The sequence below is a fragment of the Agrilus planipennis genome, unplaced genomic scaffold (genome assembly GCF_000699045.2).
Source record: "Agrilus planipennis isolate EAB-ADULT unplaced genomic scaffold, Apla_2.0 scaffold306, whole genome shotgun sequence".
Taxonomy (NCBI): domain Eukaryota; kingdom Metazoa; phylum Arthropoda; class Insecta; order Coleoptera; family Buprestidae; genus Agrilus; species Agrilus planipennis.
The window spans coordinates 201,380-225,743 of NW_020439162.1; the positions used below are offsets into that span (position 1 = coordinate 201,380).

General features: G+C 32.3%; 2 protein-coding genes across 6 annotated transcripts in view; one reads left to right on the forward strand and one right to left on the reverse strand.

Annotated features, from left to right (window-relative positions):
• The window catches only part of LOC108742128 (exonuclease mut-7 homolog), a 7,594-nt gene extending 7,032 nt beyond the window's left edge, over nt 1–562 (forward strand). The window contains exon 14 of the mRNA XM_025977919.1: nt 122–562. Coding sequence (XP_025833704.1) covers nt 122–318 — 197 coding nt within the window. The 3' untranslated portion in view covers nt 319–562. The remainder of the gene's footprint in view (nt 1–121) is intronic.
• Nucleotides 563–1,925: 1,363 nt separating this feature from the next.
• LOC108742135 overlaps nt 1,926–24,364 on the reverse strand; it is a 68,786-nt gene continuing 46,347 nt past the window's right edge. For 2 of the 5 annotated variants that reach the window (XM_018477193.2, XM_018477196.2), the window contains exons 2-5: nt 9,754–9,919; nt 6,470–6,633; nt 4,193–4,457; nt 1,927–3,860 (exon numbers count right to left, since the gene is read on the reverse strand). In XM_018477193.2, coding sequence (XP_018332695.1) covers nt 3,416–3,860; nt 4,193–4,457; nt 6,470–6,633; nt 9,754–9,887 — 1,008 coding nt within the window. In that variant the 5' untranslated portion in view covers nt 9,888–9,919 and the 3' untranslated portion in view covers nt 1,927–3,415. Of the gene's footprint in view, nt 3,861–4,192; nt 4,458–6,469; nt 6,634–9,753; nt 9,920–10,097; nt 10,207–19,409; nt 19,504–24,364 lie in introns of those variants that run through there. The other 3 variants (XM_018477195.2, XM_018477194.2, XM_018477192.2) reach the window with 3 other exon arrangements.

Genomic DNA, 24,364 nt, shown 5'->3' on the forward strand with positions numbered 1-24,364 from the left:
CTGCTATCGTCCAACTTTTATTTTATAATAAATAGTTATTGAAAAAAGTAATTAACCACTAGGAACATGTATTTATGAAGCATTTTATGTCCTTTGCTTAAAAACCATTTATCTATTTTAGGTTCTGACGAAAATGTTGACGTTGGTCTTTGTTTAACAAAACTTGGAGCAAAAATTCAAGTTGATGCTGTACCACAGCAAATACTTGAAAAAACTGACTTATTTTATGTTTGTGAAAATTGTGGAAAAGTTTACTGGGATGGCACCCATTTTGAAAAAGTTCTTACAAAAAGGCTTCATGATATCGTAAAACTGTAAATTAATTAAGACACAATGATTTTTTATGTATGTATTATCTCGCATGGAGATTGAGTTTAAACTTTATGCAAAAGTGAAACTTATTATGTTTATTTATTCCATGTTACTAACTTTTTACATACTCGACGAAATGCTTAACTGCAATATTTTTTATAATTATTATTATTGTTGATAGGTTTTGTAGCCTAAAAAGTTCTTATTAATACATTATAATTAAAGAGTGTCAAATGAAAATTTCAGAATACATCATTCTTTTCATATTTTGCATTTTTCCACTAACGCTTACATAATTCTCTTTTGGAAAAAAAAGCATTTTTTCCTATTTGAGAAACAATTAAACTTTTACTACGAAAAATATTTATTGTAAATCAGCAGCAGTTTCTAATTTTAGACGTCAGAATTGTATTCGTTTTAAAGGTAGGTACATACTTTTTTAATCTTCAAATTCATACTAGGAAATATTAAAATTGATAAAAAGCCCTGTAAAGTTAAAACAACACGGACGGTGAAACCGGAAACTTTGTGCATAATATGCAGTTACTTTTAAAAAAAAAAATCATTTACATAATATTAATATTCTATCAAAAAGACACAAGATGTTAGAGATCGTATGTTTAAGCTAGTTAGTTACATTTACGACTCGGAGAAAGTCCTAGAGGTTTATAAACGGAACGTGGTGGTAACCATACCTAAAAAAAGAGGCGCGGATAGGTGGGAGACATTTAGAACAATTAGCTTAACTTCCCATGCATCAAAAATCTTAAATAGAATTGTACAGAGGGGGATGGAAAAAAGGGCGGAAGAACTATTACGGAAAGATCAATAGAGAAAACGATAGAAAAAAGAAAGTGGGCGTACATAGGATTTGTAGATTTAGAAAGCTTTTGACTATGTTAAATGGGACAAGATGTTAAATATACTTAAAAATGTAAGGATAAGTTACAAAGATAGAAGAGTGATACATAGTTCTGCAACGTAGAGAAGTAAATCTTAATAAGAGTCAGACAAGATTGCACACTGTCACCGCTGCTTTTTAATCTACACATTGAAGACGCGATCAACATCATTAAAGACAGTACAACTGTAAGGATAGATATAGAGGGTCAAAAATTAGCTCAGGATAGAAAAGAGTGGAGGTGCGTGTCCAACCAGTCTTACGACTGACAACCTAATGATGATGACAATATAAAATTCATACTCTTGCCCCACAAGAGCGTAAATCAGTTAGCCAAAATAATACAGAACAATCAGTTCTTGGTCAGAAATTTATTAAGTATTTTTTGGTTCAATTTTATCACATGCTTATACTTCAGTAGGGACAGAGCATTTGAAAGTAGAGATCACCTTTACCTAATACTATTCGTAAAAGATTCAATTTTCAAGTGTTTTTAAGTTAAACAAATTCACAGTATTTATATGGAAGAGTATTTACCAATTTTCTTTTCACATGTGCAAGTACACAAATGGAAACTTAAAATAATAGAATAACCTTAAGTGCTCTACATATATCCAGAACGGTATGACTCCCTCCAATGATAGGATACTTACTTAATGATACTTACAAAAGGTGGTGTTTCTTAAGTGGTAGGGAAAATAATAAAAATTTTCAGTTAAGTAAAATTTTATTAGTCACTCATTTTTCAATAAAAATAATTTAAAAAAGTGATACATAAAAAATACAAATGTCAGTCAATAATCGACACGCATGCAAGTATTTAAAAACCAATATTGAAATAAACATATACATAATATAATTATAAAATTTTCACATGTTCGTTATATTAGTTTTTCTTAATTGGACAGTCATTAATTACATGAATATCTTTTTCAATGAAACCGATTTGCACTAAAAATACTAGGTATCTAGCACAGCATAAATTATATTTTGAAAATACATTATTAGGTCCAGCCTCAATAATTACAATATTCTCAACAACACCCTTCATTCCATATTTACAAATAACAAAACTGCATAAAAATACAATGCCTAAAGTAATTTTTTTAAATTAGCAGATTTGTAGCTGTTACAGCCAATAAATTCCTTAATTTTGATATAAGTAACATGTTTAATATTCCAATTCCAATATACTTTTCACGTTTTGGACCTTCCAATTCTTATCTCTTTGTCTTATTTTTTGTAACAATTATAAAGTTAATACATGATTTTAACAAAACACAATTATAGATCACAGACAGACACAGCGAAATACATAAAGCTTAAATAGAAGGTACATTTGCATACTTCTCTATAATTTGTAATACCCAATACTGAATAGCGATTTAATAAAAAATCTATTACAAATAAAAAACTACATTGAATTGACCAATTCTTTCGTTTGTTGTTTAGGTTTAGATGAAGATGTTAGAAACAGAATAAATTTTATTCGTTAGATTCCTATACGTTTATCTAAGTATCACACAAAGCATGAACAAAATTCGGATTCTTTTACACTACATTGCTATATTAAATAGATTTTTTAAGAGAAAAACGATGTGATAAGTACGTAGTACATATTAATAAACTTTTAAAACTTCAATAAAAATAAAGTACTTACAAATTATTCGTTGATTTTGTTAAAAAATTAATAGGTAATATAGAAAATCTAAAAAACATGGCACACCAACGTATATATGTATTTAGGTATGTTCATTTGTTATTTTCACTTTTACCTTTGTCGTCATAGCAAAGTCCTTGCATATAATAAAAGTACACATGTATTTAATAATTCAAAGGGCTAATATTGTATGACGTGAAAAGGCAATTTCTCTTATAATAACGTAGCAAACTGACGTAGTAGCCCTCCATTCCAAATCGCTTCAGTGAAATATTTGCCAGTTATGATTATTTGAAACATACCTAAACATTCATCTATAAATATAAAAATATCATTTGGTGATCATAACGTTATTACAAATAAATACACCCCTGTAGATTTAGTAATTTTCAGGGCGGGGTTCGTTATAAAAAACCCACTAACATTGAAAAAACAACAGCAAATGTGTAAAGCTTACTTGTGTAGGTATAAAAGCTCAAAACAATTATCATTGGCAATGGCAATGTATGCAAATAAAATTTCAATATGAAAACTATTATTTTTCAGTCAAAAATAAATGACCAACAAGTGAACAGATTTATGAGACATTTTTCAAAAAATGTTTTTCTAGAACATTGGGAACTATCACTTGCGCGTTTCTCGAAACTAATTTCGTTTTTTCTTATATTTCTGCTTCTAGAGCTGAGATCTACTGGCTTAATATTTCCGATAATCCTTGGGGACGACATTTTATGATTTAAGGGATTTACAGGACGGCCTTTACTCTTTTCTTTTAAATAAAATTTAATGTAACGCCATTCCGTTTCGTCCAAAATTCCACTATATCGAGGGCCATCAAGGGCTTGTATGTTTCGGCTCATGAACTCTGATTTGGTCATTAAGCCATATCTTGGAGCAAATGCCAAGTTCTGAAGCACCTCCTTTTTATCACGTGGGCTGAGGTTAGCGAAATTCTGAGATCTTCTTTGGCACTCTGCTATCGTCCAACTGTGAAATGATCATATAACATGTGATTTTATTGAAAGGTGGATGATCAATCAAAATAATTCAATAAAAATTGACGTTCATTGGTTTCTAAAAATTTAGAGTTTAAAACTTCCACTCATTACAATATAACGTTATACTCAGAATGTCATAGTTATCTACAAGTCACTGACACCTTTTTGATTTATTGTCATATCTCCTACTCAATGTGTTATCCCTATCATTCATTCCCTAAGTTCAGCAGAAAAGAGAATTATCATCATGTGAAACTTTGTTTATCGTAATACAAATAATTGTTTTGTACAAAACAGATTTATGTATGAATAAATACTTACTTGAACACAGTTTTATAAACAATAGCTTCACATGAAACTTGTAGTGTATCTCTCTGGAGTATGTTCAGGATATCCGGATACGATAAATTTAAAATATCTTTGTTTTGTAAAATGTAGTCTGCATTTTTATCTATTTCCAAAAGACAATTATGACGAATGTCACCAAGTAATTTTGGAATCCATTCCGTGGAATCCCTCTGATCTTGCTCTGAAAAGGGTGGTGCCGAAGGTCGAAAGTTTTCCGTCCTCGATTTTTCACAATCACCTAAAAGTTAAACAATAGGTCTATCATCAATTAAAACAAATGTTAAGATGTATTTTAAGTGAGCTTAATAGCCCATCCTCAACATCTCTCACTTAATCGAAATGTTTTTAATTAGCTTACCGATGGAGATATCCTTCGTGAAATGAAAGAAAAATATTTTTTTTAATATTGCGACATTATGAAGATTATATCTACTTTTGCATTCTCACTTTTGATTGAACATTACCTTTGTCATTTTAAAATTAGAAAGAAGATTTTTTATGTTGTAAAAACAGTTTTTTTTAATATATGTACATACTTTTGTGAAACTGCATGCTTAATAAAAAGAACAATAAAATAAAACAATGTTTCACTGTTGTCTTCTTTTCTTGTTCATTAAATGTATCTATATTTTTTAAAAAAGACAGGTCTGATATTCTGATTCTCCATGCATTTTAGGTATTATACCAAGGTCAAAAGCAATCCTAATTACCTTAAAATCCAATATATACTTAAGAAATAAACGACTTAAACAAAAATTGTTGAAGTTAATGTGAAATACCCCACAGAAATCTTGCCTTTGGCTTGATTTTGACCCAGGGGTGACAAGTAAATGAAGTAATAAAAAGTAAAAATAAGTAAAATAAACAAGTAAACCTACTTTAGCCCTACATTCCTTGTACAACAGCCAGGCAAGTTAACCCACAAATCCCTACTTTTTCAAACAACAGAAAGGTAAGTTGTCCTATCTTAATTCTTTCCTAAATACAACAAACGCACGAGTCACAATACAGAATAGGTAGGTACTTACGTTTATTATTAATGTGAAAATTCATTTAATTTTTATCTACCACAAATTACCTCAAACGAACGAGGAAAAATTGTTGCTGCAGTCACACCCTCGCCAGGAATCGAACCTGAGACCTTTGACTTTACGCATCAATACTCTGACCACTAAGCATTAATTTGAGGTAATTTGTAGTGGATAAAAATTAAATGAATTTTCACACTAATATTAAATATTAACCACTATTAAAATGTTTCTTAAAGTATTTGCATATAAGTTGAATTTTATTTAACTAATTTAATAGCCCTCAATTTACCTCGGTTAGCCAGATTAAATAAGTATTTTAATTGATAACTTCAACTATCATTGAGAAATTTGGGAATGTTTATTTTGCAAATAACCCCTGCGTTAAAGGACATGAACATCACCGCGAGATATTTTGCAATTTATATCTGTATCCTTCTCAAATACTAGGTTTTGAAATGTTATTAAAATTGTCGTACGGTATAAGTTCTAAGGATCATTTCAACATGCATATTGAATATAGAATATTTTCTAATATCGATTTCCGAAATAAAAAAAGAGACCCTTTTCGCAATTTTTAAGTGTATACCGTAAAATTACATTTGAACTTGGTCCAATGTCACCAAACTGTCCGGTATGTCTCATGCAATTCTGATGCGTGATGGTTATACTTTTCTCCATAGTTATGGATATCATTAAAATTTTTTAAAGGTTTCATGCTTTTTCCTATCCTTATATGTTCTTGCTTAGAAATAGCACTTTACGATTTTGAAGTTCGATAATTTGGAAAGGAGGCTTCAAATATTTAGCATGGAGTTTGAAAAATATTATTGTAAAAGTCCGCTGTGCTTCATTAATCATTCGTTTACATTTTTAAAATTATCGAATAAATAATCATTGAAAACTACAGAGATTAAACAATGGGAATGCGTTACAATTAGAACTTAGATCATGTTTCAATTATTCCATTTACTTTCCGACTTTTACTTGAAACAAATTAGACGCATTGCAGTCTATTCATTTGAAGTTTTACCTGTTATTTTTAGACAATTACTCATTTAATCCAAAAATAAGAATGGAAAGCTTGCCTTAACATTTCTAAATAAATACAATAACGTCTCCTCTTTTCACATGTTTGTATCATCGCATATCTTTTTAATAAAAAATACCAATAGATAGCGAGTATAGATCTACAAGAAGAGATATTTATATTTAAACTTACCTAAACTAGAGTATATTGTCAGTACATTTTGTGGATTCAGTTGGTTATCTAATGACTCGATGCATTTCTGGAGAAGTACTCTGTCCCTTGTAGAAATCGCAACACGTAAAAAGTCCAATGCCGTTTTTACGTCTCTAATATCGAGTGGAATAGTATACTGTGGACTGGAAAAGAAAACCATAACTCATGCACATTATCTATATAAATCTGTCGACATAATGTTTTGCAAAATAAAATAAAATCCATTAGCTGACGTTTTCATATTAATTTTTAAGATTTTTGACTAGTTCTTCTGTAATTATAGTAAGTGACGAATAAGCTTCGACAATGTATCAATTTTGGTACAATCAATAATTTATTTATAATTTCGCATCATAAGTAAATGTTCAAAATCAAAATCTTTATCAAAAAGCGTCATGCTTAAAACAAATTAAAATTAGATATCCATTTTTAATTTTCTGCAAGCTTCATTCACAGTATTTCATAATTTTTTTGGAATTCTTAAATAGCTGTGAAAAGCTAATAATTCCAAAATGAACCGTACTCAACGGCATTTTTAAGCTTCTTGTCTCAATTTGTGTAGAGGGTGGAGGGAAATATTGTTTATTTTAATACACAAGGGCTGACTTTCACGGCGGGCATCCTCAGTACAATTATTTGTTTTCGGGCTTTCTGGTCGTTATCTTTGTATAATATTCCCGATGTTTCACCTACAACTGCGGCAGGCATCAGCACCCCTTATATTAAAAGAAAAATAACTTTTGGGTGTTTAATTCCCACCAGTCACTAATGCTGGTGGGCGGACAGTCCCTCCGGACAACGGCGAAAGGTAGGGCGGAAGGCCCTCTTCAGTCTCTTTTCAAGGAATCGTGGGAATGGGTGAGTGGTGACTCGGGTGAGAAAGATGGGACGGACGAAATGAAGACAGAAGAGAATGAAAGATTATCTGTGGAATGAAAGAGTACCTATGGAATATTACTACCCCAGCATTTGCCTAAGTGATCCAAGGAAACCACAGAACAACTTAGACCAAGTCAGGCGGACCCGGAATTGAACCGGCGAACTAAGCAATGGACTAAAGCTCTAGACCATGCCGTTAGGTGAAGGATGTTTACTGTCCTTTGTTTATATACCTGCAGATTATGTGCTAATGGCAGACTTACACATTTTTCTATATTGAAACGAAAACGTTTGCAGAAATCATATTTTAGTTAATGTATAAGCACCACATGTTTCATTTATACTGGAATTGGAGAATGATAATTAGTAAAAAGTTAGCATTTACCTGTGCCTAATAATAACATTAAGTAATAGACCTTGAAGAAGAACATTAGTGTGTTATGCCACTTTCGAATAATTTTAAAAAATTTGTATTCTTTTATTTGATATTCGTTATTGTCTCACCCAAAAAATATTTTAAACAATTGACGAATATATCATTTTAGAAAACTTTTCATGTGTACGAGTGGTCATGTGCTAATTATTTGTCAGACTAAGTATGATGTATAACAATAATATAGAAATATTCTTAATGCTTGCTGAAGTCCCCGTTGGCCAACATTAATAACCCCCAACTATTGTTCTCTGCACTAGTGAGAACACAAAAAAAATTCAGCCTTTATACTTTAGCACAGGTCTGGCAGGCGCTGGCCCAGAGCTTAGACTATAACCTTGAGGTGTATACAGATATGCAGTAAATGAGACGTATAAATGACATGCAGGATAATACACAATCCAGAAATTAGGAAAGCTTTTAATGAGACAAACATAGGACGGGAGTAACATTTTTAAAAAAAATTAAGCTCGGGAGAGAAATATATAGGCAGTCGACCACGAAGCAGTCCGACAAAACACTGAAAAGACCGGCTGATGGGCCGGTCTATTGGGTTGTTTTCCCGACGTTTCACCCACAAGTGTGGTGGACATTTTCAAGGACGATAGCACTTGTTACCGTTTCGCATCGGAGAAGACTCCGACTTTGCCCTTGAAAATGTCCAGCACAGTTGTGGATGAAACGCCGGGAAAACAACCCAACAGACCACGGCTTATCAGCCCCGACAACAGCTTATCTATATTCGACGTGTCGTGATGATCGTGAAAGTCTACAATCAACACTGAAAAGACCATCAAATTAAAAAAGACATGGCTACTAAATGAGGATCACAATTTTACAGAAGAGCCTACGATAGACAGGTGGTCATGGAAGAAGTGCGTTGATAAGGCCAAAAACTACCTTAGATGCCCATGGACATGAGAGTAGTAACATTATCTATATAAGTCAAAAATGCAGAAACTTTGTGCCACCCAGATGGGTTCCATCATTGACATTTAGATATACAACTTCATGTAGAAAAAGCAAACGTCGATTGCAATGCTTTTCCTTATGTACTGCTGTACCACATTTTTTAATGAATAAACTCTTAATGGTTTTAAGAAATTTAATTCATTAGCACAAAAAACGGAATATTTACAAAATAAGTACAATGTAAAACTATCGTGAAACTAACTAACAAATAAACTAAACTAATTGAACGAAGAAATATATACAATGAAAATACTAAATGAAAAAATGTATAAGGACTTGATTGGGTTGAAATGTGATGAATGATTTGAGCTGACTGACTGACTTACTGACTGAATTAACTGTTTATATAAATGTGGAAGTAAATAGTTACAAAGTAGATACATAATTCACTGATGAATATATAATATATTTGTAACATAATAGATATAGCGAACGAGACGACTGAACTACCTTAATTTGGGAAAACCAGATGAGGGTTGCAAATTGAATTGTAAAATGACCCAAATGGTCGAACATGACTATGAATAACTTAGAATTAAAAGTGACAACTTTGCAAACAAAAATAAAATTTTATATCTAGCTATACTTGTTGTAAAAGTCTTTGATAAAACCGAACAACTTCATAAAAGTTAATTGGTATTGAGATTACACTTAGTAGATTCTAAATAGATATATTCTAATTCCGTTTTAATATATAAAACGAATACAAACATTATCTTTTAGGCACAAACTACTAATACCGACTAATCCTTAAATTTTTAATAACGTTTGCAATGGCGGCAGTTCCGGCAAAGAAGATTCACACTTTCTTTCTAGATAGCATTGAAAAATTTTGTGTTTTAGGACAAATAAAGATTTTCCTTTTGAATCTATTTTTTTTTAGTTGCCAAACTTCTTCCATACTTTTGTTCAAAATGCCACTTTACCTCCGATTATAATAAATCAAAAACAAGATCTAATACCTACAGTAGTTACCTACCTGACGGCTTGCCGAAAATTGTAAGAATTCTGACCGATTATGGCTGGATTTTGTTCGTAGTCCACAACACATGGCGTGGCGTGCATCGACTCCTTTTCCACATCTTGAAAAGGTTCGTGAGTTACCACAACCATTTTAAGATCCACGAGACGATTTTGGACGTCTTCTGAAAGCAAAGTCAATAATACTAGATTACTCCACCACGGCTATAGGCTATATAATACATTTTACATTTATAATAAAAAGGATGATTTTTATAATTTTAACGAATTAATGGCTGTAGTATGATTTTCTGTTAAACTACAGCAGATTTATCAAAAGAAAAAAACATTATTATTAGATACCTATATTAACGAAAAGTACGGATTATAGTAGGTACCCAGCAACGTAAAATGAACTATGCATTTATGCATTTTTTTTACCATGAGGAACATTTGTTTATGTATACTCAAGTCATATCTGTCGTTTTATGGGTGGGTATGAGTAAATATTACATTAAAATCGAGTGTTAAAAGAGATACAAATAGATAATGCGAATGCAGCAAGTATGATTCATATCTTTCTTTAAAAAAAGTAAACAAACACTTCACGTAATCTTTAATTTTATCGAAATAAATGAGAAAGTCGTTGCACGATATGATTAATCTAATAAGTATTTATACCAATTCACAATTTAATTTTCTATTAAAGTCTTGCAAAATTATCTTATAGCATTATTTCACTCGAATAAATCAAATTGTTCAAAGTGGCATAAAAATTTTTGAATAAAACTACTACTTCAAAAACGATTTATTATATACCTCCATCAATATTAGATATTCGAGGAAGTTAACACAGGAGACATGGCATACCTACACGGTAGACTCAAGATAATGAGAACATAGATTTACGAAAGCCCCGCATAAAGTGACGAGCATATTAATTACTTATGTTAATTCGTTTCAATAGTTTTTAAACAATCCTCAAAAAACCGCTAAAACCGTAATTACAAACTGTTTAGTTCTTGAGACTGAAAATTATTAGTACTAAACTTATCAAATAAGTGTGGTAACTAACAGTATAAGTAGTTTCTGCACTATTCTGTTTTTTGTTTATAAAAAAAATGAAAATTTTGATTTCAAAAAATACAGAGCTGATTGTAACTCATTAATGTTAGACCAACGTGCTACTTCGATTTTTTTTTACTAAAGTTGCCCTGGTCGACGGTAGCGACTGGGCATATGAGTGATTCGCTTCGGGCATTCAAACCGAAGAGTTCGAAATGATTGCAGGATTAAAAATTACATTCTCTAAGCAACTACCGGACGAAAAGTCTTCACTTTTGTTTTTCACTCGACAAAATATGAGTAATGAATATAGTGTAGGTAAAATAGAATTTCTTTTCGTTTTTGTTTATATAAATTTGGAACTTCAAAATTCCATGGACCATGACATTGAAACCCGAAAACCATTTCAGAGAAAATTACAATTTTTTGGGCTCTCTTCAGTTAAAGAAATAGAAAACATTCATGAAATGCCTCTCTGTCCCCTTTTTAAACTTCTAAAACCTTCAATAGCCAATGTGAGCAACTTTCATTCATCATTTTAGATAATGTTTGATCAGTGATACTAGCAAAACATATGATTTTACAAATGGAAAAATATTTTAAATAAAATACAAAATGCTTTTCTCATAAAAGTATTTAAATGCACTATAAAAAAAAGGTATTTTTTATTTTGTATTTACATTTTAAATGCAAGTATTTCAAATAAATCACATCTGTAGTTATTTCCAATCGAAATTTTCAATTTTATTTGATCTCATCAACGCAGGCAACCCCTATAAATCACTGACCAAGGTGGACGAAATCCACTTGTTACTGACCGAAGAAACTCCTAAAGAGCGAGTTGATGTTAAATCCTGATATAGAGGTAATGAATCGCCATCTACTACGTATTTGCTGCTTACGGTTAATGATGAGCACAGCAAGACGAAGATCAAGACTGTCCCAGTCTTGGTATTGCTCAAATACTTCTAGTATTGGTCTTAGTCATGCTGATGTAGTTGAGTCTCGGTCTCAGTCTTAGTCTGATATAGTATTGGTCTTGGTCTTGGTTTTGCGTGTTAAGTCTTGGTCTTTCTCATTTAATCAGATACTTCGGTTTTTTTTAATAATTCTTCTAAGCACAAGCTTTTCTATTTACCGACACAATAATTGTCTTAAATCCTGAAAATTTCTATCATACATGCGAGAAATAATAATTTTTCGTTTAGTCTTGCGTATTTGGTCTTGGTTTTAGTCTTGGTTTTGTTCATTCAGTGTTGGTTTTAGTTTTGATCTTGTTCGATCGGTCTTAGTTTTGCTGGCATAAAGACTGCAAGACCAAAACCAATTTTACTCGTTACTATTACTGCTACTGAAGTATTTCAATTTCTCTACTTTCTATAATTGTAGTTGTAATAATGTATGTAAAAAATTATTTATTTGATTAAAATAACAAATGGTTCGACGTTAAAAAATTCTTACCTGCTTACCATAAATTCTCGCAAATTAAATTAACATCGCACAATCAAGATCTATGTTTATGTTAATACTAACATGCTGTGTTAACTATAATGCCATCATATTAAGGTACAGACAGTAAATATATCGTAATCAATTTATATTTAGTAATAACTGTAGTATTTTATGTTTGACAAGGGCACGCAGGCTTTATAGTAGGTATGGAAACTAATTAATAAAGAGCACTAATCTGTCGATGAGCAGTTTATCGAAATTACTAAATGTAGATCGTGATTTCGAACTTATTAGTTCTCATCAGCACACCATAAGAAGTTATGTTGAGTCACTAACCAATCCAAAATTGCTTAATAAAAGGCAAGTTAAAATATGTGCCATGATACCAGGGGCGCAACAAGAGGGGGGGGGTCTACGGGTGCCTGAGCACCCACTCGATTGGGTTGGACATCCAGTCAATTCCAGTCGATTCAGGTAATAACCCAACTTGAAGGTTCGGTTAAAATAGTTCAAGATCGTAAATGAGCAACCGAACTCGACCTTTTCAGCTTATACACACCCGCAGTATATAAATATTTATAATATTATAATGGAGCACCCAGTCAAACTGTAACCTTGTTCCACCCCTGCAAGGTACATACAGTGATTTACTGACAGTAGCTATGGTATACCGCCTTAATACTATTTATTATGATGTATTTTGTTAAAAGATTTTTTAATCGATACTTACCGTTATATAGTTCTAAATGTAAAATTACTGTATTTTCTTTATTAACTTTTTTGTGACACCAACTTGTTACATCAACACCGATTAATCATATACAGAAGACTAAAATTAACAAAGCGTTTGCAAATTTATCCTATTTATTATTATTTCAAAGAGGGGTTTTACAGAATCGGTTGTTCGTTATCGTTATCTGGTTTATAAGGTTGAAAAAAGTACATACGTATAAGATATTTACATTTTTAAATAACTTTTTCATCGTCAGTTTTATGAGACTTTATAAGCCATTATTCAACTTTTGCATTACACTTAAATTGACTTTAGTGTCTTGTTAAACTCTTTTCAAGACAACCTTGATAATAATAATACTGCTACAAAACCAATTAAAACATTTGTAGATACTAACATGAGAGTATGTACTATGTACTTTAATTCAGTGCTTTAGTTCATTGTTTAATTTAGTTTATTTTAAATAAATATTTTACTTATTGTTTAATTTAATTTACTGAAAGTAAATATAAATAAAACTTCATGGTGTCAGTATTCTGTCGAGAGGGGGTCGAACGCAGATCAACGGACGGACCGCGATTTCAATCTCATTGAATACCCACTGCATACCACAAACAGTTCTAACGCAATCCCAACAAATTCGCTTCCCAATTTCAACCTATTGCCTTTGGATAGCGTTTTATGAATTACTACAAACAGCATAGGGAACGCCATCTGTTGCAAATTGCTCCATTTTAGTAGAATTTAAAAATTTTCAACAAGGTTCATAAGGATATCGACTTGGTAAACTAAACTCATGGTATAACTACCTCTACGTAGTAGATAAAGTCCATTTGGTACGTGTCTACCACGTAGAGATGGAGACGCCATGACTTTAATCCGACAAAGCGATAAAGTCGATATCGTTATGGACCTTGTCGAACATTTTTGAATCTCACTAAAATGTAGCTATTTTCTACAGATGGCGTTCACTACGCTATTTGCAATACCTAATCCATAAACATCTTAGAGGCCAAAAAACGCCTATTTTATAAACTACCTCTTGAAATAGTACTTTAAATATAATAATCAATGTAAGAATGTTAAAGAAATTCAAAATACTAGTAAGAAACTAAAGTTAAAACCTTTTCAAAGGAAATAAGAAATAATAAATAATTGGTAGCGAAAAGAAGGTGAGGTTACTCGGACGTTCATCAAACAAAATACCTTTTACAATTTGTAAATTCTATTTTTTACAAAATACGTCAGATCATCAACCACTTGATTTTGATGGTATTCTCTTTTATAATGTGCTAGTTTAATCGGCATTAGCAAAAAGGGTTTAATCTTTTTTATACTTCATATCATCGAAACTTTTTGCGACAAACGCTCTAAATGGTTGTAGAAACTATTCTTTAAAATGTTGGAGTACTCGGAATTTCTCGTGTTTTCTCGGAATAGACAATTAAACGCGAACTGGAACTTTTACAAGATAAAGTAAAATAAACAAATACTGGAATGAATCATCACTAGCAGTAACGATAAGATGAAAATAAATAAATACTATTGTGTCTTTAACCAATTAAATATACAAACAATGGAAAACAAATGCATCCCTCAGTTTTTTTCCAACAAAAATAATAAAAAAGTCCAACAAAGAAATTCGAAGTGGTCAGATTTCGATCATTTGGATCTCATCAGCCCGTCGCAGTTCAGTTCAGCAAGTAGATATCCATCCATTTAAATGGACCTTGAATGGATATTGAATTCCATCAAATGTAGCATTGTACTACAGATGCCGTTTGTAGTATTTCATAATAAAAAAGTGATAAAAAAATTGAGAGAAAACTTTTAAGGATAATTCTTAAGAGGAGATACGTAGCGTACACCTCTGTTTCAACCAATTCTGTTACTCAATTGTTACAATATATGCGATACAGTTTCTATCAATTTTAAGAAGATTATTATTCTAACACATTTTCATACAATAATGAACTATGGTACTGAGAAAATGTAGGCATCTTTCAATGATATCGATCTCAAAAGCAACCCTGTATATTGCATCCCTTAAATCAAAATGCATTCTAAAAAGAAGACAAACAACATTTTTCCACAGCAAGCATTCTTGTGCGTTTACGCTTGTTTTTTTAGCGTTTGACACGACCAATTATTTCGAACTCTTGAACTGGCATAGTTCCAAAATCTGTTTCTGAATGTAGTTCAAGGTTTAATTACTTTTTTTAACCAATAATAAAAGAACAAGTAAATAGAAAATAACAAAAATATTCACATTAATTCAACTTTTCACGTGGATCAAAAGTAGGAGGCGCTTTTGCATCATTAAATAAAATGGCTGCATAATTTTGAATTCGGCAAAGCGTCTTGGAATACACGTTTCGTAGTTTCGTTGAATATGCTAAAATTTTTCCCTCAATACACCAAGAAGAAGTGTAACTTCAAAAAAGAAAGTTTGCTACTCATAAACTTTTAAAGTCTACAAGCACTCGCATCCATTCTCGACACGCCACAAACAAATTCATTCAAGACAGATGCAAAGTATTGGGATCCGTCAAATGGTCATGCACCATATGGTGGCAAAATTTATAACACGAATGAAGGAAAAATTTACATAGGAACTGTGCACGCAAATTGTAAAATTGTTTATTAAAATAATAAAACACGTTAAAAAAGTAAAAAAAAATTTGATGATGGAGTCGACGAAGTTTTCTTCTAAAGTTAAATCAAATAAAAAGTTAATATGTTCAGTGAAAAGCTGCAATAGCACTTCAGACATAGATCTTCACTCTTCACCTACATTAACTACTTTCCAATAAAAACTAACCGTTTTATATATGTAAAAAATATATTCGGAAAATTAGAGAAAAAAGTAAACTAATAGAAGCTTGGATGAAAGCAGTAGGTATCAAAGAAGTGAATTCCGGAATAAAAATTTGTTCACGTCATTTTAATGCACATGATTATATTTCAGCAAGTATTTACCATCAGCCATAACCTTAATATTTAAAACTAGAATCATACCTGCTCCAATACAACAAAGTTGCAATAATGTGTTTGCAACGTTCTCTTAAATCGGCTTTGCACGTGCAAGTCATTGATATGATATTGCTTAAATCACCCAGAATCACCTCACCAATTATATAACGTGAATCACTTTTTAAATCCGAAGTTTGTAAAAAGTAGGCAGTAAACTTGACGGAATTTGAAGGCTAGCTTCAGGATTTGTTATTTCCGAATTTTATAATGTGATTGGCGTTAAAAACACGCTCACCAACCAAATTTCCTTTCCGAGGCTTTGTGTCAGCCCAATCACATATTGTGTCAGTAATTGTCATTTTATCGTAATTTAAAAACTTGGAAATTGCACGGTACACTATAGAAACTACGATAAATTTTCCCTAATCGGCGCCATGTTTTTAGGCTCCTCCCATTTGACGGATCCCAATTGTCATCCGAAACAAGTGATTGTAAGCAATAAAACACCAACTTTGTGTGATTAAAACAAAAAATCCTTATTATAATCATTTATATTTCAAACAAGAATACCAAAAGAAAGGCATATGTGTAGTTTACGACATCATCGCTGAACCGCAAAATGATAAACTTTCGCAGTGCTGCCAACTTTTTTTTTGACAGCTAAGCTTCGGATTATAAGTTTACGGTAGGAAAAGACAACAGGAATTTTTTTCTTTTCTTTGATAATCATCAGCATGACAGGTATCTGCTCTATTTATTATCTGTATGGCTCCTAATACGTGCTTTAGCTACTTAGATTACTTTGGCAGCATTAAAATATTCGAAGCACTTTTCCCATTACGTTTCGGATGGCTCGGAAAAATGACAAGCTTTCGCAGTGCTGCCAACATTCTTTTTTGACGGATGCGCTTCGTACTTCGTATCGTAAGCTACGGTAAGAAAAGACAATACGAACGAAGTAAATGTTGTCTTTATCATACCTTTCCATTCGTTTAATAGTGAGCAGGCCATTTAGATTATGTTTGCATCATTACAATATTTGCGACCATCTTCAAAGTGGATTTTGCAAACTGCACTTTTACCGAAAATTAAAATAACAATTCATCTTACACAATTGTACTCTTGGAAAATAATGAACACATTGTATAATATTTTGTTTAATTGTGTAATGTAACTCTTAAATAGGAGCTTTCATATTTAAAAATAAATATTGACAATCAGTAGTCAGGGCCGACTAGTTACCCACTGATTTTTATACAGGTAGGTACACACATTATCATAAAACTCAGCAAATAGTATTTAGTTTAATTAGACCATCGCAGTATGTACAAGCGCTTTACAACCATAATATTGTACAATATTTACATCCCATACATAGGTACATGTTTGCATACAGCTTTGCTTAAAAACAGTTGCGGTATCTTTGAAGATGATACAACTTAAAATGTTTTAGTTTCTTGATCTTTTTTCTTCATCGTAACAGAGAGCAGGGAACAAAACCTAACAGTAAACTATGTTTAGTTGAATGGTCGAGGACAAAAATTTTTAATGTTGTACAACAATATAAACTGCCATTTTTAGGGTTTTACAGCTGAAATTTCAAAACAAGACTTATTTGAACAGTGAAATTGTTATTACCTACTGGAAGGTTGCCATGTCCGAATTAGCAAATTCTCATGAACACTAAGATTTTGTAAAGCATATTTTAACATTATTACTGAATGGCTTCTACTTTACTCGTCGCTATTTTACTCACTCGCAATTGCTATCCTTTATTCAGTATTAATAGTAAATTGATAGTATTTAAAGATATTTATTATTAAAGATTTAAGTATGTATGAATTACCACTGTTTAAATCCGAGTGATTTAAGTTAAAGATGTTTATATACTAACAATGAATGAAAATCTAACCGCATGGATTTAAATATTGAGCATTTAATTCGTTATTTTACTGAAATACATTTCGATGCGTTTTAAAAAGAAAGTATTTTTAACAAGATATTTTCAACAAAATTTAATTCGTGAAGTTTATAAACCTATTTAGTACTGCAGTACAGACTAAAAGTAAGTTTTGACAGAAGAATATTAACGAAAAAAATTGCAACCCTTTTAAAAATGCTTATTAACATCCCATTCTTCTTGATTATGAGTCCAATCATACTAAAAGTACCTTGAATTATTTCAATCGCTTTTAGTTTACCTTGGTTACAAAAGCCAAATGTTCATATTTTTTGAAGCACGCTGTACGTTATTCTTTTAGGTTGAAACGTGTAAAAATAATAGCAAATGTGAACGTATTTTTCAAAACACAAAAAAGGAATGTAACCCTTAATAAATTGTTTCATTTTCAAAGTTCCCTCCTCCCTCTAATAATATAGGCATACTGAAATTTATTTAGTTTCAAATACTTCGATAGTACCTTAATTATAATTACCGATAAAGTTTTACATTCTCTGTATAATTTTCTTAATAGCAGTAATGAAAAGATTTATAAGATCCAGTAATGCGTACTTGATAACAAAGAATTTTTGTAGGGGAGAAACGCACCCTCCGATATATTCTTCTAATTTTCATTTACATTTAATTGCCATTTTTATTTTATTTCAGCATAAATTGCTTTTTGTATTAGGTATATATATATATATATATTTGACGTATGGGCAACGAACCCTTCAATTATCTACCCCAAATATTTATGTTGTACAGGTGCGCCTTTGTACATGGTGATTAATGTACCGGAAGTGCGCCACTGCTTCTTTACCTATTGTACAAATAAATTAACCTTTTTTCGATGTTTTTTCAAGAACGTTACCAAATTCAAAGGCAATTTCTACAAAGTAATATAAAATTAAAAAATAATATTTCACTTATTAATTCAAGGTGAAGAATTTAGTAAAAGCATCGGTGATAAAAAAAAGGATTATCTCCAGAATCAAAACAATTGGAACATACAAAAAATTCATTTAAAGTGAAGTAATTAGTTATGAAAATGGAAGTTTCGGTTACAGATACGTATTCACCGGATATTCTTGATATTAACACAGAAAACATAAAATATTAAAACCTTTATTGCCAATCGGCTACTCAAACATAAATTCAGAGTTCATTATACAATAAGTAAATTAATTCAAATAAAATTTTTTCATGCATACCAAAGTTTCAGAATTTTATTTTAATTCAATTTTGTGTTTATTAATAATACTTTTAAACAATTTTAATTAACAGTTAAAAAGGTGAGTTTATAGGCATAAGCCATCTAATTATGGAAATGTTTTAATTAGTTAAATGTGTCCTGTTAATCGATATACCAATGCAAATGTTTTAAATAATTCCTTAAGTAAAATACCGTTCCTATTGTTGCTTATATTCTTTTAAACGGAAATTAAGTTAAAAAAAGTTTGAATATTGAATATGCCTGTTTAAAATAAATTCTAAAGTTGGTAAAACTTACTCGAACAATTGGCTGTTGAGATAAAGAATGCCGATCTTCGATTACACTGCGACTGATAGCGAACTTAATGAATAAAAATACAAAACCATATAATTTCATATTTCTGCCTCCACTTCGCATTAAGGCACGATGTCGTTCAAATGGAGCGCTAAATGAATGACCAACAAAAATAATTAGCTACATTAGTATTAATTCGCACCCCATTCTGTAGATGTTTTTGGTCTTAATGCTAATTTAAAATCTTACGCTCGCAAATTATATTTTAAACAAACAACTAAACTCACAACAGTGCAGATTACAAGTTACCTATAATAAATTCACAAGAAAATTGAAGTTAAATTCAGTGCTACCACAATGGGTATGAGCGCCTCAAACCAAATTAATTTATTTGCTGAGACAGTGAAATATTTGAATGTCAATATATAAAATACCATTTGTCATTAGATCTTTTCTAGATTCAAACTCAAATTATATGAGAAGCAAAAGGAGTCACCTAAAATGTATTTTTGAAGTACCTATAAGTAATCTTCTTTTAAAAAAAATTTATTTTAATTGCCATATAGGCGTATAACTCGCTCGTACCATAGTAATAGAACTCATGTGGGTAAACAAGAAAAAAAAATGAAAACAGGATCAAATAAGTTAAAATATGGTGCGATCCTTGAGGTTCATACGGCCAACCTTTCACTCATCATCATTATCATTATCTTAGGGTCATCAGTCCTGAGAATGGTTGAACACCAGGGCCGGACCCCGAGCCAAATGCCCCCCGGGCCTAGTGACTCAAAAAATGTGAAAAAAAGGAGAAATTAAAGTCCGGCTCTGATTTTTATCCTTCATTTTTAAATATAATTTACAAAATTTTCAAAAAATAAAAAATTTATAAAACAAGAGCAAAGACAAACGCAAATTTCCTTAAATTTATTTAAAAATGAGTGCTGTTAAAATTTAGCACTTTCCTTTCTAAAACAGGCCGGCTCTGTTGGACACTCACGTCTCTAACTACCCCTTCATGGCCTAAGAAAATGTCCTATACTTCATTTACTTTCTGTAGCGATGTGCCCCTTCCAATATCTTGGAATACGTTGGCAAAATCGTAGGTAGGGAGAAAAAAGCTCATTATACTCTCGACGCTTGTTCATTTAACATATTTTTTCATACAGTACCTGCCAAAAGTTTTGTTCAATGATGAATGGTAGTGCGAGTCGAAAACAAGCGTTAAAGCCTTTAATACATCTTCAAATATAAATAATCTCGTTGATACTTTTTGACGTGACAACGCTTTATAATTCGATGGAGCCGGCTGCACGCACGAAAAAACATGACTCATGCGGCGTTACCTCGCTCTGAGGCGTTCCATTTAAGGCTTGAAGTGCAAGCGAGAGCGCGGAACGAGCGACAAAGAGGCACAATCGGCCTCCGCGTTCGGCAGCGTTTGACATCTGTCTCTCTCCTACTTGAGTGAGCGATGCGTCCGCGTGGACAGCTGCTATACAATGATACATTTCCATTTACCTCCTTCTCCATATCCATACAAAATATCTATCAAACAAATAAAATTAAAATTTTCTTTTGAAAAATGAAACCATTCCATCAGTATTTTCTTATGACGTTGTCAAGTTCAACTATAGTCAGTAAACCGACTTTACAGACAACCGATTTTTTTTAGTAGTAAATGGTACCAATAGCAGCGCATTTGAGCAATGCAATTGTAGTGGATAAAATGGTCAATTTTTCCGTGCAGTACTGTACAGATTATACGCTCCTCACCGGTTAAGAGAGTTGTCTCCGTCCTTTTCTGGCCTAGTGCTGTTCTTTTCTATTTTGCGCCGGTCAAACTGAAGGTCACATTGCTACAGAAAGTAAACAAAGTATACCAACCTATCTTTCTTATTTCTTATTGACTTCCATAGAGTTCTCCTATTCTTTCTAATACCTTTTAATTTCTAACCTTCTCTATCCACGGTATCCTCATCATTTGCCTGCAACGTCACATTTCTAACGCTTCTTTTTCTTTTTCGTCGCACCCACCGTCGAAATTTCGCACCGTTAAAGAATCGTGCTCCAGACATACACCATTAACAATCTTTTTTTAATTTCTAAATAAACCATTCGAAAACATAGAAGTAACTTTTTTTGTTAAAAGTGACTCGGCCCTGCGTTATCCTTTGTTTTATATCTGTACTACTCCTTCCATCCTGGTTTATCTGACTTCATATAGATATAACGAATATCAGCGACTTTTTCTAATTTTTCGTCTCTTATTTTTATATATTCACTCGTTCCCTACTTCTTCTTCCTTTACATACCAATATTTTTGTTTTACTTTTATTTTAGTCACTTAAATAATTTTTTTAATAATTTCTTATTTTTTCTAGATATGGTCATGACCCCCTGTCACTTGTAGGCATCCCAACATGCACAGTATCAAAAAAGATCTTTCTATATAGATGTCACATTCTGGATCTTTCTAGAACAAGTCAAGCGCCTATAAATAGTCGTCTCAAGATCAAAAGAGTTAATTTGAATTCTAACGAAAGAGAAATAAGAAGAGCGGAGAATAGACAAAGTGTGGGATATAGTAGTGAAATAGAAATTAATTAATAATAGTGGTGTTAATTAAAGAATAAGTAATTAAACAAATTAGTGAGTAGTGAAGAAGCTGTTTGATTTCGTGAAATTTGGTGTCAAGTGTGGGGTTAAAAGAAGAACCAGAAAAGAAACTGACACCTGCAGCTTTAAAAGAACTGGTGAAAGGGTGAAACTGGTCTTTAAAGCATGTGATACGACGATTTATAACATTTTCAGAAACCTATCTTGACCGTCTCAACAAGCTCCAAGTCTCTCAGATCAACTCAACATACCACCACAACTTCGGTAGGAGCAACTTAACATACCACTGCATCAACACTGGAACAGCAAGGCCCATCCAACAACCACCTAGCTATAGTTAAAACCCTCGAATATTTCCATAAGTACATGTACGAACGCATGTTCCTCTTAGGAACAGATAAGGCACCGCTGAAGTGGCTACTGTAATTCAAAAACCCGAAAGACAAATTGCACAATGGTTACAATGACTTGAGGAATACGAGTTCAACATCGAGCAGAGCCCAGATAAACAACACGGCAACACGTAATATTTCAAAGACTATGCGTGTTCATCTACGAAGAAGAAAAAAGAATTGACATCGGTCTAACCACCACTCGGCCTGAGAGTTCGTGGGAAGATAAGAAATTAATCGAATACCGGAGGGAAAACGAAGATATTGGCCCAATAATGAGATGGAAAGAAATCGGAAACTCAAGACCATCGTGGGCAGACGTGACACTTGAGCCACCTAAGCCAGGCAACGAAAAGCTATTGAACCCAGTGGACTTCCCTTACCTTGGACCACGACGTTTTAAAGAGAATGTGGGAGAAAATCTTTCCAATGACTGGATTAGGTGATTTGGAGTACTACTGGAATTTCAAGTGGGCTTTGTTCAGGAAGGTGACTGAACCAATGGGTATTACAAAAAGGGGACTACACCCCTACATCCGCAGTCGAATGGAATGGTTGTACGTATCAACGCTACTCTGAAGACCGTGATATACTCCTATTCCTTTTAGGTCATTAATCAACCATCCTGGAAGAACACCAGCCAGCATTTTATTTGGGGAAGAACTCAGGCTGTCGGCAGACGTGACATTTGATCGTCCTGGAAACTCCGGTGATTACAGACGAATACGTCCGCAAACTACAAGAACGACTAGAAGTCATCCTTAATGCTTTGCTTAAAAAGCTGCGATTTGGAAGTGACTGCTCTACTGGTTTTAATGAAGGCAACGAGGTGTGGTTATTATAATCCATCAAGGCGTAAGGGTCATAGTCCAGAACTACTACAGGCTTGTCTATAAAATTCATAAGAGACCTTAGGAAAAAACGGAGCGTCTTACCGGCTTGCTCCTTACAGACGCGATATAGTATAGGCAATCCCCATCATACTGTCACTTGTAGACAACCCAACACAGATTTTCTAGATATCACATTCTAGACATTCCTAGAACAAGTTCAGCGCCTATAAATAGTTACCACGAGATTGGAAGAGTTAGTTCGAATTCTAGCAACGAGGTGATAGAAAGAGAAATAACAAGAACAAAAAAGCGACAAAGTAGTGTAATGGAAATTAATTAATACTAGTGTTAATCAAATAGATTAGTGAGTGTAGAAGGTGCTTGATTAAGTGACAATATTTTAGCAAATTAAGTAAAATATAACAATAATTATAACAGTGCACAGAATACATTTCTTCCATAATCGGTATATATTTAGGTTGTTGATAAACAATGTGAATACAAATCTTATAAAATTAATATAAGACTGTTAAGAATCTTTACGTATTACGTACATTCATTGATATATAACTTCGTCTTGTAACGAATTTCTACTATTGGTAGTATAATGCATAAGTAATTTTAATTTCATAATCTAATATCGTTTATCGATGAGGTGCTTTCTTTCGGGCTTTTTGGCCGTGGTCCGTGGAATTTTACTTTTTCAAACGTTTCGCCGTTCTTTACTGAGGGCATCTTCAGTAATGATCAGTTACGACTCAGCACCTGCCCAGTTACCACTGAAAATATACGCCTGCCGTGAAGGCCTAAGAACTACAGTAATATCGTTTATAGTTGCTCCAAAATAACAAAACGTTTAAACTATATTTATATTTATCTAATACAGAATACTTAAGGATGTTTGGGAGGTATGTCAAAATGCCACGAGACAAATAAAAATTTGGAAGAACGTTCCTCATTCAATTCTAAAACTCCTGTAAAAATTACAAATCGATTCACTAAACCGTTAAAAAGTTATTGAAATTTTAAAAAATTGTAATTTTACACGTCATTTTATGGAGATTCGTTAACCGAACAGATTAAATTTATTTTTATTAACAGAAAAAAAGCTACCAGA